This window comes from Naegleria gruberi, assembly GCF_000004985.1.
Source record: "Naegleria gruberi genomic scaffold NAEGRscaffold_29, whole genome shotgun sequence".
In the NCBI taxonomy this organism is placed as follows: domain Eukaryota; phylum Heterolobosea; class Eutetramitea; order Acrasida; family Naegleriidae; genus Naegleria; species Naegleria gruberi.
The window spans coordinates 32,052-49,535 of record NW_003163298.1 but is presented as its reverse complement, the minus strand read 5'-3'; the positions used below and the strand labels follow the sequence as shown (position 1 = coordinate 49,535).

Here is a 17,484-nt window from a genome sequence, read left to right as displayed (position 1 = left end):
TCTTTATTCTGAAGTAACTTGGGTACATTCATTTGAAACCAAAAATATATCTACTCGTTGTGACTTTAAAGAAGGTGAAAATATGAAGTTAGATATGAAGGTTACACACAGTTTCTCTCAATTAGATTATTCTGAATGGTCCTCTCAAGATTATAAGGATTGGAAAGCCACTCTCTCTTACACAATCAAGGACAGCAATGGAGATGCCATTTGTAATTCTAACTCTTTTATTCTCCCAATCACTTACCCTCAATTTATTGAAAAGTTCTCTCATAATTACACATTAAGGTTGGAAAGTAGTGTAACTTGTACTCAAATTCTAAATAAGCCAACCATTAACATTGAAACAGATTTGTACAATATTGTGGCTGCTTGTAAAGTTCAAAAGTGTGTTGCCCATGCCACTTTATTACCTAACATGGAATCCTCCAATATTACAACCATTCTTGCTGGAGCAATTTCTGGTGCAGTTGCAATTATTTTAATAGTTACAGTATTGGTATTCGTTGTTGCTGGTATTTGGTATTACAGAAGAAAGAAGATGAGAAGTAGCAAGTATTCTGTTTATGATTATGCCCACAACAGAGATGATTTACAAGATGCAATGAATGACTTGTTTGATAAGATGAATTCTTCTGATGATCAAATGTCCTCATCTACAGCAACAACAACAAATGTTATGCCAGAATTTGATGATGATGATGCAGATCCTAATGTTATGGTTAATAGTTATGCTGTATGGAATTAATTTTTATTAAATAAATATCATTTATTTCAATCAATGTCAAATGTTAAATGATAACCATTAAAAAAATGCTCAACGTTCCGACAAGTAGCATTAACACAAAACACAAAGCAACAACACTATCCATACTATGCACGCTTGTTGGTTGTTTGATTGTGTTTTTATCTTCTCTAGGATATTTGATTTCGTTGATAGTTTTAATTGTGGAAGGAAAGACATTATTAGAATTGAATGACAAACAGTATGGTACCATGTTGCTAGTTTTTGAGTTTGTTGCCGTGTCATTCTTTCTAATGATGAGTATTGTTGGAATGGTATCAGTAGTGGATTGTACAGCTTCATTAAATTCTACACGTTACTTTTCTATTTGTGCCTATGTGTGGACATTTTCAATACTACTCTCATTGATGGCCATGACTTGTTTAATAGGAGGATATGGCAGTAAATTAGACAGTGTGCTAAACACGACACAACCAAAGGATGATCAAGCAGCATTGAAAACGTACAAATTTTCAGTGCTATACTATTCGAGTTTTGTTGGTGTTGCTTGTACCTTGTTAATTTGTTGTTGTGTACCTTTATTTGTGTGTGGAATTTTGAGGATTGTAGTGACAAGAAAGAATAGCCAAGTGCACAAGTATCGTCCACTTTATGATGGAGATCAAATAATGGACTAACTTATTTTGTCACATTATTACTTGTATTATTATTTAGAGAGAATTATCTTTCCTGTTGAACAATTAGAGAGTGGAGAATTTTGATAAAACAATTTTGCTTTTATATCGTTGTTAAATGATTGATCATATCTAACCATTCCTGTGAACACTCTCGAGGATTATTATTATTGAATAGTGTTAAATCAGCACCTACAAATTGACTAATACCTCTAGTTGCCCACTTGTTAGTACATTCTGACTGGTGGATTGGAATCCCTTCCCTTAAACGTTTAGACAGTTTATATCCGTCCATAATTACCATTAATGCCCACAGCCAATAAAATGGAAGAGCCAGAATTCCAAAGAACACAATACATAAAAAAAAGATTATCATTGTCACTAACATGTAACTAACTCCTTTTCTATCTTGTCCAATTAAGGTATGTCCAAGACCTAATAATATTAAATTGAAAAAGCTCATTACTAGTGGATATGTAAAGAATGAGTTGGATGGTTTTATCCATAATCTTGGATCTGAAAATTGTGAATAGGAATAATATTGATCACTGGGATTTTGTTGTGCATAATGAGGTAGAGAGTATTCATCAATGTAAACTTCATTTGAGAATTTCTGTTTGAAATGATTCATGTGGTTACTCGCTGACAATGGATCACTATCAAATGATATTGATTTGGATAAGTTATTGGGTATTGATCCTACATTCTGTTGTGGTTGTGGTTGTGGAATATTAGTATTGGAAGGAGAAGGTATCAAATGATGACTTGGAATGGTTACAAAAACAGGTTGATAAGCAAAAACACCATTATTGGTAGCTGACTCGGAATGATTATAGGGATTAGGCATATAATAATAATAATTATTAATTCCAGGATGATTGGGAGGAGTTTGTTGTGGAGGAGAGGTGGATGGATTTTGTACAAAATTATTGTTATTATTATTATTCATCATCATGAAAACTCTATCAACTTCCATCATTTCTTGTTGACCATTATTATTAGAATGTTGTTGTTGTGAATGATGATGATTTAGATGATTATTCACAATGATATTTGGTGGCGGAGGTGAATACTGATCAATATTCAAAGGTATTGAATTATTAACCACCTCCATTATTGTTATTATTAACAAGATGAAATTATATATATTGTGTGATGATGAAGATTCGGATGATTCAATCTCCACTACAAAAGTGGCGGAAGATACTACTACTATTAAATTATTTGTTCTCTACAAGAAGAGGAAAACAGCAGCATTCAAAGAAGGTTATGTTTTAAAAAATCAAATAAATTCTACGTGATGATAAAAATTTAAAAAGATGGCCGTTGCTTCATTCAATTTTTTTTTAAATTGCGAATTTTTTAAGCGCTATTAGATTTCCAAATGGTTTCTACTTGGAACTCAATTGGAAGAAAACATGTTTTCTAATTGGAAATTGTAAAAAATTGATAAAAGAATTAAAAAATGTATTGAAAACAATAGTTTTTAAACCTTGAGTGGGAAAATTGGACCATTACTACTCTTCTAAAATTCAGTACACCTTCCTTCACAAAATTCCAACTCGCTCAATTACCTTAATTTCAAATAAAACTCTCAGATGTTAATTTGTGAGATGGGAGTTTAATTTCAGGAGTTTATTAAATACTCTAATGTTCCATCTTTAGAACGGATAAAAAAGTGAATGTGTTTCTCATATTTTTTGTAATGTAATTTTCTATTAGTAAAGTTTGTGTGTGATTGGTGAATTTTTGAATGAATTTTGTTGGTAATTTGATTGATATTTGATAATCTTAATGATGTATAGCTATTCAATCAAGTTGATGGTTTGTAAAATTTTCGTTTCCTTTGAAAAAAAAAATTTTTGTATAAATGCATGTACTTCCTTATTTGTTATTTGAAATTTTACATTGAAGAAGAAGTTGCATGCATGCTACTGTAATCTTCCAATTTGAACCACAAAAAGCAAACAAAATGTGCTCCAACTCATTTGAACTGATAATCCGCTCCTTCTTTTTGTTATCCTAATCATTAAGCAATTCTCTGATAGATATGCTACTTCTCACCTTCCTTTTCTCAACACCAACAGCATGGCCGGTATGCTGTTGTTGAGGAGAAGGAGGAATTGAACCCATTAATGTTATTGAGGTTTCGTTTCTGATTACTAAATTGGAAGAATAATCTTGTCTCGTTTCGGATTTCTCTCTTTCAACATGTTGTTTTTCCATTATTTGATACAGCGAGGGGTGCGTTTCTGTTGTGGATGTGGCTAACGAATCCAACATATTTGGAGGTTTAATAAATATGGGAGTGTAATCTTGAATTTTTTGGTTGGTTTCTAATAATCTGTGGCTTTGAGAACTATTCGAACTATTTACACTACTAATACTACTATTACTAGCATGCAGAGTGCTATGACTTGTTGGTAATGCATCATGTAATATTGTATTGTCTGATTCACTTGCCGAAGAAGATGAACTTCCACTACTATTCGAAAGTACATGTGTTGGCAAAAATCTGCTACTGGTAGCTGAGTTTGATGATAATGATGAAGAAACAACCGAAGTTGGAGTTGAAGCACCAATTGTAGAAGAAACTCCATGCTGTGTTGAAGATGATGCATGTGTAGGTTGTTGCACTTTCCAATGAAACAAGTTTCCCGCCTTATGATTCTCAAAGCATTCTGATGTAATCTGGTTATCAAAGAACATGATATTTACAAACTCATGTTTCTTCTTCTTTGTTTTCTTTATTGCTTTCGTAGACGTATTTGAAGTTTGATTTGGTTTTGTTTGAGAATTGGTGGGAGGCATAGTTTCGTATATTTTTTTTGAAGCCAGATTGTTGTGTGGGTTGAAACTGAATTATGGCGAGAGAATCAGATAAGGTCATTTCGATGTTTCCTTTCACATCCTATAAACACATGTTAAAGCCATCATGAAGGCAATCCTATTCGAAATTTTGTCCTATGTTGCATTTCGCAATTTCGCTCAAACTTACCAAATTGAAAACGTTGTTAAATTACCATAAAGATATCATACAAATACAGAAATATTTTACATAGTTTATTCATCCTCATCTTCAATATATTGTTGTTCCTTGAATTGAGCTTCTTCTTCGGCTTCTTGAGCTGGTTTAATGTAAATAGTTTCAAAAACCATTTCATCTCGCCACTCATTTACTTTATCTTTCAAAAATTCCCATCCAGATGACAAGTCAATAAAGAGTGAGTCATACTTGTCAGGATATTCTTCCATACCCATATCCTTAATCTTATTCCACTTCATGCCATCTGTCACACCAATAAAAGGTGAACCAGCGGTTATGCCGTGGTGTTCTCCAGATTGGTCTTTCTTACCTGGTTCAGAACCTTCAACACCAATCATAATGCCACCATACCTCTTTGGTCCTGGTGACATGTAGTAAAGATAAATATGTGAATGTTCACCAGTTGGTTCAACTGTTGTGTATGAAACTTTTGATCCCTTCTTTGGTCCTTTTTTTCTTGCTTTTTTAGCTTCCTTATAAGGTAAAAATACTGGAAGTTTTTTACCAAATCCACTCATTGAAACGTTGAGTCCCCAATGTCTGTGTTTGAGCATAACTTCTTCCTTGCTTCCGAGGAGTTTGGAATTTCTGGTATTCAATCCTAGTTTTTCCTTAATTTCAATAATATCCTTGAGTTTTTTCATTGTTCCCCTTTGATTGTTTTGATCGGTATAGTTAGCAGTGATTCTTCTCAATTGTTTGACCTTCTTCTTTTTACCACCTGCAGGTGAAGATGGTGATTCTTCATCTTTAATTTCGTCTGTATAATATCCTAAACTGTGAGTTGCTGCTGTTCTTTTAAATAATAAATATCCTTTCTTTGCAGCTTCCTAATTATATTGTATTATAAAATTAATGTTCATCATATGATGATTAATATGTATTTAGCACAATGATTAATATGTATTTAGTGAGTGTGTGATATTGTGTGAATTAATATCATCAAAATGACATTTAAATTTCATTGATAGTAGTAGTTTACATAATAATTATTAAATTATTGATAGAAATATTAAAACTTACACTTCCATTTGTTGTTTCTGGAGTGACTACCATTTCCAAACTACCATTCTCATCACCACACAATAACCAAGTCCAAAAACCATGATCGTGAGAGCTTTCATCCTTTGGTCGAAGTGTATTCTTTAATTTTGAAAAGATTCCCTTCTTTTCAGCTGCCATTGCAGATTTAGGTAATTGAATAATAATTCTAGAACCATGTGACATGGCAGTAGCAATTGGTAAACCCTTCAATTCACTCCAAGGCATCCAATCATTAGTTTTCTTTGATTTTCTATATAATAAATCTCCATAACGTAACACTATAAACATTCTTCTCAAAATATCAATTCTCTTCTTTTCCAAAGCAATTAATTCAAATTTTTCAGTAATATTACTAGCCAATGAAAAATCACTCATAATAACATCTTGATTCGATTGATGAGTAAATACACTCAATGTATTGTACCAATATTCAGCATCCCTTTTAAATTGTGGATTCATGCCCTCTCGCCTCAACTCACACAAGACCAAATCTTTTTTTGAGAGGGTTTGTAAAATATTGGCGGGAATGTTTTCAACAGGTTGTTGCTTCATCATTTCGTAGAGTTGAGAGAAGGTCATGTCGACTGTATCATCACCACCTTCGTCGTCCGATCCATTATTGTTGTTGTTATTGTTATTGGTGGTAGTATTGGTATTAGTATAGTAGGATTGTTCATTGGTTTGACTTGTTGGACTGGAGGCTTCGTATCCATAATCAAATTCGGATAGATGATTGCCTTGTCTTTTATCGACAGAGTTGAACATTTAGTTGTGTGATAGTTGAGAGAGTTTCGTATATGAACGGGTGAAAGTTTGTTTAAAGCTGTTGACCCTGATGGTTTTTGTGTGAACGGAACTTTTTGTTTCTGAATTTTTTTTGATTGTGATTAACTGTCAAGAGTTATGTGATGGGAGACAATTTTGTATTGTTGACTTGTTGAATTTCATCAACTGAAGGAAATCTATTGGACTATGATACCAGTCTCATGCACGAAGGAGATTAGATTCAACGATTATGAAAATTGGTTATTATTATTTACTCAAAATTGTAACAAATTATATTGGCCGTAATATCAAAAATTAATTTCTCTCTTTCAGTTGTGTTGTACAAGATTACAAATTAAAAAAACTTGTGGTGGAATGGCTCATTAGATAGGGAATAGCAAAATAGTGGAAGGATTTTAGAACATATGTTATTGGACAAAGGCTATACTTTCATCAGATCTAGACATTTTCAAATTGGAAGTTGATGAGGGAATAAGAGAGCTCTTGCTGTTTAGCATGTTAATTTGATTGGTTTTTTGTTGTTGAATACCCAAACGAAGACGGTCAAGGAGATCATTCAAAATAATCTTGACTTCCTTTTGAATATCATCGAAACAATCATCATCAGCATTGAGATACTTTCTCCTACACTCAACTATTTGTTTTTTTGTAATATTAAGAGCCAAGCTACCATCTGGATTCACATAGGTATCGAAAATTTTGATAGCCATATCTAATTTACAATCAATTCTCGATTCCTTCTTGTAGGCTTTCAAATCTTTCCAAAAGTAAATTGATTCCTCTGCATATTCATCAAATGCAAATTTGGTGAGAATGGCACAAGCTTTTGGATGCTTTAAAACCTCATCAATATTTGCAAACTTGTCAAAATCCAAATCCATATCTTCCAAGTTACGTTTCAATTCAAAATCTTGTGAAGTTGTTCGGGCTATCATACCATGACGTCTAGGAGAGGAGGAAACAACGCTACTCTCATTTTGAGGAGAGGGAGTGTCTTGAAGAGGACTCGAATCATCAGCAGAAGATGTTGCTATAGATTTGAGTGGTGACCCAACTCCAAGGGAGTTAACATCAACATACTCATTTAGTCTCACTTTTCTTCCGTATAAATCCTCAGCACTAGATGATTTGTGGTGTGGAGACAGCTCAGAACTGAATCCAGTGAATGGGCTATTGTTTCCTCTTGGAGATTTTTTCAAAAGGTTTGGATTATCAAAGGAACCACTCATTGGTGGAGAATTTTGGTGGGAAGGTTGTGAATTCTTTCTAATCTTTAGAGGTACAGATATTTTCTTTCCAAATAAGGATATTGAACTGGCATTTTGCTGTTGGTCTGGTGATGAAGTATCCGTCTCATTGGTTTGGTTGTTGACCAATGCAATATCATCATTTAAAAAGGATTGAACGCAAGCTGAGGAAAAGAATGAGCTTGAACGAGATAGGACTGCACTATTCGAAGTGACTGCATTCGCAGTACTGATGGCACCACCGGTGGCAGTTTGATTATTGTTTTGACTCGACAAGTAAACATCATCCAATAATATTCTAATGTCTCCAACTCGTCCCTTGTTATTATATTCATCTTGAATAACTTTCTGATAGGAAGCATCAAGACTCGATGTGAATTGTGTAACGTTCATAATACTCAATCTCTTTGAACATCTCCTAAAGTTGGTAAATCTGTAAAACTCGTATCGTTTGTTGAGTAATTGTGAAGATTCGTGTGTTACGTGAATAAACAATTTCCTCTCAATCATTTGATTTCCTAATTGAATAGCATCCTCCATTGAAAGATTATTAAAGAGAGAAGTCAATGTTTTAACAGCCTCCTTCCCTGAGAAGCAATTAGCATAACTTGTGAATAGATAGGTATGATCCCTTGGTTTAATTTCTTTTTTGAATTTAGTAAAGTAGAGAAGCAAGTCTTGATCCGAGAGAGGCTTCATCTGTTGTTATTCTGTTGTTGTTATTATTATTTACAATTATGAATGTGCAGACCCGGGTGGTGTTGTATGTAATTATGAATGTATCAAGTTAATTTAGAGTGGAGAAATAGCACTTTAAAAGAATATCAAACTGACTCAATGATGAATTAAATAATACTAAAATTCTATTACTACACAAGAAATGAAAATTAAATTCAACAAAAGGAAATAATAGAAAAACAATAGGAAGCTAATAATTAAACAACAAGCACCAAGAGGAGAGTTTGATTCTTTTTTCAACTCGTTCTTTGCCTGGCAATTTACTTGACATGAATCCAACACTTTTAAATGTCCTTTAGCCATCAAGCCTCACCCTAGTAATAAACATTTGGAAAATGTTAACCTTATTAAAGAGTTAGTTGCCGAAGAATAACGTAATCATTGATTTTTAGATTCAAACCGTAAAAAATATTTTTCCCATCATTCAATAAGATGAGCAAGAGTGGTGATAGTAATAATCAACAAGGAGAACATTTAATTCTACTCTCTGATTTGTCGTATTGTTTTCGTCAGTGTTTTTCGAGTGGTGGATCTATTGATGTTGGAGGAGCAACAATGTTGCCAAAAGACTTGAGTAGAGAATATGCAGAGTGTTTGAAGAATTGTTCCGAATTGAGAAAACAATCAACATTATTCTTGTTAAACCCTCCAAAATATCAGGATCATCACAATGGATAGATGTCTACTAGGAATATAAGATGAAATTTAGATTGGATTTAAAAGGAGGACAAGAGTTGGATGAATTTTATGTTGCAAGAATAACTCCAAGTGTTGGATAAACTTGTTGCCCTTGAGGCACAATTAAAAGAAGTTACATTGCAATGTAACAATAATAATTTAATTCCAAACAATTATATCAAACTTTCATATCCTTTCCTTCTTCTTCGGATGAGAATTACAGTGACAGCAATAATCATAGAGATGAAAAGAACTAGTGTAATTCCTCCGAATAATCCTCCAATAACTGTTGCAATAATACTAGAGTTTGGTTTGATTGGCTTGTGGAGACCACCAAGATTGGTTGAACTTTGGTCATCCACATTGGAAGTCAAATAATATGGAGTGAATTCAAGAGCATCGAGTGGCTTCAACTTTGAAATGATCATATCGTACATTTGAGTTGCATCCATACTGGTTGGGTCAGTTCCCCAATAATTGTAGGCAATATTTATCTTTTTGCCTAAAGGTCCTTCATAGCAAAACTCTGTTGCAATCTCAGATTTGCTTCCAAAGTAATTGGTAAATGTATTTTGTGAGAAGGTCAATACTCCCAAAGCATCTGGTACATTTGACATTTTGACAGTACAAGTATTAATATTATTATCATGGAAATTATTGTGGGTAATATAAGCCAATGATTGGAGTTGATGCAGAGAGAGTATGGCACTTGAACCAGCAACAATTTGATTTCCAACAAAGTCATTCTTGGTAATAGAGACAGATCCAGTAATTGCAGCCATTTCAATTAAGGAGTGACGAGTTTTCAAACCAGCAGAGGTGGCACAATTTCTCACAATGTTATTCACAAATGTGAAATCGACAACATCTCCTTGAGATCCAAAGACTGAGCCTGTAATTTCAGAGAATGTTGAATCCTTAATGAAAACTTCTCCCTTATAACCTTGAGGAATATTTGAAATATATAGACCGAGTGCAGATACTATATATTGTCTATTATCAAATATGGAATTGGTACAATGAACAAATGGTGCAGTGATAGCTCCTCTAAATGCTTGAAATACATTGCTAGACACAACCACCTTACAGCTTGCACTAATGGCACGACTGACACTCTTAAATTTACAATCTGTCAGTGAGATGGTTCTATAAACCAAATCACCGTTTGATGAAATACCTCTATCATCAATGGCAATACCCATTCCAGTGAATTTGGAATCAAAAAATGTCATTTTAGGGAAGGATGTCTTGTCAGTTTGAACTGCTGATATCATGTTAGAGAAAGAGCTTGATTTGATTGAAATGACAATATTACTCGAAACATGAATGCCAATAAAACCACCATCCACTTCACAATTATCCAAAACAATTCCTGTTGAATTATCTCCTCCTTCAAATGAAAAAGTTGCCACTCCAGAGGAGAGTGGAGAGCTCTTCCTAATCTTTGAATTTGTTAATGTTAAAGAACCTTGTTGGGTTCCAATAGGGAATAAGAAACCCCACTGGTCATTTGTACCATTCTGATTATTCAAAATATCATCACTTTTTAGTTCAACTCCCGATTCAATATTCAATCTACCTTCCACTCTTATCAAAATTTGTCCACTTGCTGAGGTAGTTGGAGCAAAGCTCACCACAGCACCTTCCTTAATCACCAAATTTTCACCAACCGGAATGGTAACACTATTTTCAATTTTAATTTGACCATTCCACTCTAAACCGTTCACCATCACAACACCAATGAAACATAATAAAAAGCATAGTTGGATTGATAATATTAAGGTGTTTGATGACAAATTCATTTTTTCTTAATGTGTTTCATTGAGTAGGTTGCCACATATTATTTCTTCACCAATTCAAAAGGAGCGACCTTTTTACTAAGCAAAAAGGAGCGCCATGAACCCTTTTTAGCCTGGAATAATATTATTAATGAAATGATTGGAGTATTATTAAATAAGTTTTTTGTTCAAATAAGCTTGAACCTGGTTGTTCTAAAATAGGTTTAGAAAAATACGTTTACTAGTAACTAAAACCTGGTTGAATTCAGAATTGCATTTAAGCGTCCAGCGATAAATCCGAAATGTGTCTGTCACCGACAAATGCATGAAATGTTCTGAGGTGAGGGGCAATATTTAATACGAAACAAAATCTCAAAATGTATTTAGCACTAACATATCTATATTAGTTTGTTATGAGTGGCGCCTCAATCTGATGTCTATTGAAGTGAAGAAACAAAGTAACCCACCCACTAACAAAGCTTTTTCATAAAAAAACCCAAACAACATCCCATCAGCCATTGAGGATATTCAATAAATTGAACGATGCCAACCCGTATTTTCCCATCAAGATTGGAAATTGAAAGTGTTGGGTCAACTTCTGCTCAAGAAATTGCTGTTTTGAATTCGACAAGGCAAGCATCAATGAGAAGTGATAAAATCAATGTAAAAACAAACAATAGCAAGATTATGATAGTGCCCAGTGCCAGCACAAATGATTCCATTCAAGTAGATGAAAAACGAGGTGATGTGTTTGATAATCCGTTGAGTACCGGAAGGTCAACTGTGGTGGACTGTTTCATGTCAATTAGGATGCTTGTGATTGCTCTCTCGTTATCTCTCTTATTTATTACTTGCTTGATAATATGGATCTCTTCGGTTGTAGTTATTAATCAAGGAGTTTCAATTGATATTTCTATAATTTCCATCATTTCATGGTTGACCTTTGTAGTGATGAGTATCTTGACATTACTTACCATTCCAATTATACATTATTTTACTTTGAAACGACCACTTCAAAGAATTACTTTGCAACTCTTCAAAATGAAGAAGATGAAATTTGAAGATATTGAGAAAATGCCAACTTTGATAGCCGAATTCATTCCCTTCTTTAGCCTCTTTTGGGAATTTAACAAAGTCATGAAGGAAATAAGACCCTTTATTCCAGAAAGCCTCTTTTCAATGGAAGACGACGATTTGGAAAAAGAACAAGATAGACTGGCCGAGGAACATCGTGAGAAACAACTCATAGAGATGAGAAAACTCGTTACTCAAAGAAAACAAGTTTCCAAAACGAGTTTAGTATCAAGTTTTGTTGAAATGAGTTCTGTTGGGGGCCATTCTCATAAGAGCAAGGTTTCACAGGCTACCACATCAATGACAAGCAATCATCAACAGAAAGTTAGCTTGGAATTGGGGCTTTCATCATATGTGGCAACAGTGTTGGTAATTCAATTTAGAAATTTCGATGGAAGAAGCTATCCAATTTCAACTGATTTGTTGGGTGTTTTCACAATGCTATATCAGAAAGTTCAGAGTGTTAGCAAACAATTTAGGGGAAGAGCTACCATAGTGACTCCAAAGATAATTATGGTCAGTTTTGAGAATGGAAGAAGTTTTGAGAAGGGAGCATTGATGTGTGCTGTTCATCTGAAGAAACAAATGGAAGCAGTCAATTCACAACTTAAAGATCAAGTCAAGTTACCAGAACTAGATTATGGAATTGGAGTATCTCGTTCTGAATGTCTTGTAGGAAATATTGGAACTAGTCAGGTCAAGTATTTTTCCTTGATTGGTGAATGCTCTAGCAATGCATTGAAACTGGCTTCTTTGAATGCGACTCTTAGAACAAAAATTCTAACTGATGAATCCATGACAAATGCTCTCCTTTCTGATTTTATTTCAAGACCTGTTCACTTTTCAAAGAGGAATTCAGTTTTGGGAGAAGATATTGCTTTTGATTTGGATGGAAAGACCACCCAGAAAATCATTGAACTTATAGGAGAGGACAAAGTTAATGACGATGAATGGCTCTATGAATTGCAACAAAAGGAAGACTCACAGAAGTATGTTAATTTCGAAGAAGCATTTGAGATGCTCTTGTCTAGTTCAATTAATAGAGAAATGTTGAGAAAATCATTGAATATTATTGGTGATTATGTGGAAAAGGATAGCAAAGATCTTGTTTCAAAATTATTACACAACCATTTGTCAACCTTATTGAATCTAAGAGATGAGGAATTGAGAGAACGTATGAAATCTTTCTGCCTGGAAGATTACCACATTGATCTAAAACTTGAACCAACATTTGTTTTGTAAATATCCCCGGGAAAATAAATTATTGAATTCAGTGATGATTTGATTTTGAACATTGGGAAGAGATTATATGATTGAGCAAAAATTACCATAGTTAGCCTCATTGAATGGCTCCAATTTAGAACAATTTCACAGAGCATGTGATAATAAAGGGCTAACATTGAGGATTACCAAGTCTGGAAAAGATATCTTTGGTGGCTATTCGGAGGTATCTTGGAAGAGCACTGTTACCAGAGTTCGTGTTTTCGACGAAAAGGCAATGTTATTCAGTATTAAATCTGCAAGTGGAGAAGAAAGTGGTCACTGCATAGAGTTTTGAACCCAAAGTCTGCCATTGAAAATTATAAGAATAATGGTCCACAATTTGGTAAAATTCCCGATTTGATGATTCGTGGCCAAACTGAAAAAGATAGTGTTACAGTTTTTGGATCAGATTATGAATGTGTCCTTGGTGAGTCGTGTGCATTGTATTTAGCTGGCTCTATAACTTTTACTGTGGATGATTATGAAGTTTACTCTGTTAACACACAATCAAGCCAGAATTCTGGACAATCTAAAATATGTGAATTTAAAACTCTAAAAATCTTATTCTTATCGACATTAATTTTAGCCTAGAAATTAAACACACCATTTGTTCTTCATTCTGAAAGAAGTAAAAAAAATACCAACAACGTTCTGCAGTAAAAATGTACTCATCCGGCGAAGATTCTGATGAATGGGAAAGTGATAGATCCTTCCATCCCTCTGAAGAAGACGATGATTCCGATGATTACGATGATGATTATCGTCGTAACAATAGTGATTATTATTATTGTTCAAGTTGTGGAACCTATCATCCTCATAATAATAGTACCACTTTAAATACAAAGCCTTTTGGTTGGGCTGGTGCTTCAGCCTTCTCTAAGGATGATTTACTCTTTCAACATCCTATTTTCACTATATTGGAGGATGCTAAACGGCCAACACAAGGATCTGCACTTGTTAGAAATTATGTGAAGCGATCAATGCAAGCCTACTGGGCCAAACAACGTGAAGAAAGTAATAACAAGGAGGAAACAGAAGCATCTTCATCTATTGTCAATAATGTTCATCAAGTTGACAGGGAATTATTAGAAAAGGCTAAAATTGAATTGTTAAAGTATGAGAGGAAGGAAAAACAATCCGATGAATTGGTAGAAGAAATTATCAAGTTTAATCTCGAAGAAACTGATAATACAACATTTCTTGAATTGAACATTGACGGCAAGATTTATAAAACCACTAGAAAGACAATGATGAAGTATGATTCATTGATCAAGGTAATGATTGAAAACAAGGAAAGTGGAGGATTTGATATTGAAACAGATTCTGCAGGAAGAGTTGTTTTCCGTTCAGTTCCTCACTCAGACTACTTTAAACACATTCTCATATTTTTCAGAGGTGATGACGAGGAGATTACACCAAGTGATAAAGAACTTTCAGACGAAATTACTAGCACCATGAGGAAAAAGTTCAAGTTTATTACAGAAGGATTCAATTTGGCAAACTATTTGGAATTTCATGAAATTTGTAATTACTTTTGTGTGAAAGATTTGTTGACCTTGATTGAGAAGAAGGTTGAAAATTTCGAAAATCCATTAGGATTAGAGGTTCTCTCTGAAAAGTACAGACACATTGAACAAGAAAAAGAAGAATATTATAAAAAAGTCAAGGCCAATGAAAAAGCCATTTCTCAAGCTGATGAAAAAATTAGAGAACTCATTAAACAATTGAGGTCAATGGAAGAAAAAAAGTCTAAATTGCTAGTTGAAAAGTTAAGATTGAAGAAAGAACAGGATTTAATTTCGAAATTGGTAGAAATGAAAGCATCATTCAAGAATGAGGATGCGAAATCCACCTCAGTTGAAGAATTTGATATTGTTTTTAATATTGGTGGTGAAGATTTTGCTTTCAAATCAACTGAATTGCTCAAGTACGAATCTAGCTTACTTTACAAGTTAATGAATAAGAGTCAGGATAAGAAGTCTATCTTTTTGGATAGGGATCCTTCTATGTTTTCTTATATTTACAAGTTTATCAAGAATGAAACTATTCCAACTGGTTTGGCTAACCAAAAACAAATTAAACTCATTGAGGAGTCTAAATTTTTTGGTATTGATGCTCTCACTGTAAAGATAGATATTTTCAGATATCCTGTTGAAGATTTAAGCGAGGAAGATAGAGAAATTAGAGAAACTGAATCAATTCTTAGAAAATTGTTCAGTTATGACAGACAAAATCCTTTGATTGATGACCCTTTCGTGAACTTAATCTCGGTGTTCGATAATGTCACAGATTTTTATCCTGTGGAACAACCAACACTAACAAACATGTTGTTCGATTTTGAAAATAATTCTGAACTACATGGCAAGGAAATACCAATCATTGCCACAGGAAAGGAAGAATTTGATTTCAACTTCAAGTCTTTCACTGCAAACATTTTCGAAGAGTTGGATTGGAATGGAGTTTTCATTGCAGGTAAGTGACTAATTGTATTATTAATTTGCTCATTTAAATATTAGGAGGAGCCATTCAAACTTGTTGTAAAGCCCATGCGAGTATGTACAATAAGAAGATAGCAGCAACTATGCTTCAGTCGTCTCAGGATATTGACATTTTTTTGTACGGCCTTACTAAATCTGAAGCAGAAGATAAGATTAGACATATTTATTCGTTGGTCAAGAAGGTGAAAAAGGATAATTTTATTGTTGTCAGAACAAAATATACCGTAACATTCTGTGCCCCTGGCATACCTGCTATTCAAGTTGTTACCAGATTATATAAGAGTTGTGCAGAGGTCTTGATTGGTTTTGATATTGATTCTTGTGTAAGTAATATATGAGTTCAATCACAACGAGACTAATTCTACTTTGGACTGTATTGTGGAATTTTTGAAATAACAGTGCGTTGGATATGATGGAAACAAAGTGTGGTGTTTACCAAGATTTAGAAGAGCATTTACTCGTCGTTACAATCTTGTAGATATTGAAAGACAATCACTTACTTATGAATTAAGACTGCGAAAATATGCTTATAGAGGATTTAGAGTTATGGTTCCAGGATATAAACCAGAACTTGTAAAGAAACCTGGCTTGTTAAGTCACTCTTACTATTGGAAACAAAGTGACTTGAATGGATTAGCCTTATTACTCTACTACCAGGCAGATACTTCTGTTATTAATCCATTTACAGCAAAACGAAACGACAATATTTCCATCTCAAGCGAATCCACTGATTCTGAAGAAGAACAAGAAGGAAAGCATTCAGATTATGGAGACTTTTTCTGTCACAAAATCATGTCATACCCGTTCCCATACATGATGATCTCCTACAAAAACTTTATTCAAAAACACAAGTGCCACTTTGTATGTGCACTTAACGATGTGGAAAGCATAATTGACTCGAAAGATATTCTAACTTCTAATCATACCATTTCACCAACCATTGAATGGATCACTGAACAACCTCATCGTCAATTATTGGGATCTCTTTTCCCTGTCTTTGATAACTTTTATGTTTGTGCCTATGATGCTCACTACAGAAAGAAGAAGGATAGCTCTCTTTATTAAACTTGATTCATTTCATCGTTCAGTATGTTGGAAGTATCTTTTGGACTCTTTGGTGTTTTAGGCTCAGAAAAGCTTCCACTCAATTCTCTCCTTGTCTTTCCCAATGATGATATGCTTGAAGGAGGAGGACTTTTTGATTTGCCAATAAGTATATCATCAGATCGGTCAGTTCTCTCACTGTGTGATCGACCCAATGTGAAAGGATGAGGTTTAAGATAGGCATGGGTGGGCGATCGTTGAATATCATCACCTGCATTACTATTACTCTTTCCTCGTCCACTAAACCTTATCACTCTATCGGAAGAGGAATTTGTATCTACATTACTACCAGCAGCAGCTGATGCTGATTTCCTTGCTTCCTCTTGCTTCTTCCTTCTCCTAATATAAATAATGAAGGGAATGCACAGTAAGATTGAAATAATAACAGCTAATATTGGACCAGTAATTGAAAATCCAAACATTACTTCTCTAATATCAATTGCTGTTAAGGCTTGACACTGATTACCATCCCAACCGTCTTGACAATCACAAAAGTTTAAATATGTACAATTTCCATTACCTGAACAAACCCTCGGATTGCTGGCCAATAATCCAAAACATGTAGCTTCAACCATTTTCTATTCCTCCTTAATCATCAACTTTTTTAATATACAATTACTAGTATTAATTATTACTACTACAGAGAAAATAAATTCCGTTACACCTTAATACTTGAGCAAGAGTGTTGGAGAGAAAACGTTTCCCTTCTTTTTTTCTAAATTTTTCTCATTTTTTTGAAAGCCTTCTTTACAGTATTATTACAGTTAAATACTATTTAAATATTTAACAATTAAATATTCAAGAAAGAC

At 33.9% G+C, this 17,484-nt stretch overlaps 7 protein-coding genes across 7 annotated transcripts in view; 3 read left to right on the top strand and 4 right to left on the bottom strand.

The window, feature by feature from the left end:
* NAEGRDRAFT_58267 (uncharacterized protein) overlaps positions 1-748 on the top strand; it is a gene marked incomplete at both ends in the record, with an annotated part of 18,221 nt that extends 17,473 nt beyond the window's left edge. Inside the window, one exon of the mRNA XM_002676200.1 lies at positions 126-748. Within this exon, the coding sequence (XP_002676246.1) occupies positions 126-748 (623 nt within the window). The remainder of the gene's footprint in view (positions 1-125) is intronic.
* Positions 749-1,522: 774 nt separating this feature from the next.
* NAEGRDRAFT_49689 (uncharacterized protein) lies at positions 1,523-4,230 on the bottom strand (the record flags this gene model as incomplete). Its single annotated transcript, XM_002676122.1, has 2 exons — positions 1,523-2,650; positions 3,484-4,230. 2 exons carry the CDS (start codon positions 4,228-4,230, stop codon positions 1,523-1,525), a joined length of 1,875 nt encoding a protein of 624 aa, XP_002676168.1.
* A 232-nt stretch (positions 4,231-4,462) lies between these two features.
* Positions 4,463-6,376, bottom strand: NAEGRDRAFT_58266 (uncharacterized protein). Its single transcript, XM_002676121.1, has 2 exons — positions 5,489-6,376; positions 4,463-5,295 (listed from the first exon to the last, which is right to left on the bottom strand). Exons 1-2 carry the CDS (start codon positions 6,272-6,274, stop codon positions 4,483-4,485), a joined length of 1,599 nt encoding a protein of 532 aa, XP_002676167.1. The 5' UTR covers positions 6,275-6,376; the 3' UTR covers positions 4,463-4,482.
* Positions 6,377-6,702: 326 nt separating this feature from the next.
* Positions 6,703-8,241, bottom strand: NAEGRDRAFT_68494 (uncharacterized protein; the record flags this gene model as incomplete). The annotated part of the gene is made up of 1 exon (XM_002676120.1): positions 6,703-8,241. One exon carries the CDS (start codon positions 8,239-8,241, stop codon positions 6,703-6,705), a length of 1,539 nt encoding a protein of 512 aa, XP_002676166.1.
* Positions 8,242-9,131: 890 nt separating this feature from the next.
* Positions 9,132-10,760, bottom strand: NAEGRDRAFT_68493 (uncharacterized protein; the record flags this gene model as incomplete). Its single annotated transcript, XM_002676119.1, has 1 exon — positions 9,132-10,760. One exon carries the CDS (start codon positions 10,758-10,760, stop codon positions 9,132-9,134), a length of 1,629 nt encoding a protein of 542 aa, XP_002676165.1.
* A 486-nt stretch (positions 10,761-11,246) lies between these two features.
* On the top strand, positions 11,247-13,088 carry NAEGRDRAFT_80029 (Adenylate/Guanylate cyclase). Its single transcript, XM_002676199.1, has one exon. It carries the CDS (start codon positions 11,280-11,282, stop codon positions 13,050-13,052), a length of 1,773 nt encoding a protein of 590 aa, XP_002676245.1. The 5' UTR covers positions 11,247-11,279; the 3' UTR covers positions 13,053-13,088.
* Positions 13,089-13,735: 647 nt separating this feature from the next.
* NAEGRDRAFT_68491 (uncharacterized protein) lies at positions 13,736-16,636 on the top strand (the record flags this gene model as incomplete). Its single annotated transcript, XM_002676198.1, has 3 exons — positions 13,736-15,545; positions 15,590-15,894; positions 15,971-16,636. 3 exons carry the CDS (start codon positions 13,736-13,738, stop codon positions 16,634-16,636), a joined length of 2,781 nt encoding a protein of 926 aa, XP_002676244.1.
* Between the last annotated feature and the right edge of the window lie 848 nt (positions 16,637-17,484).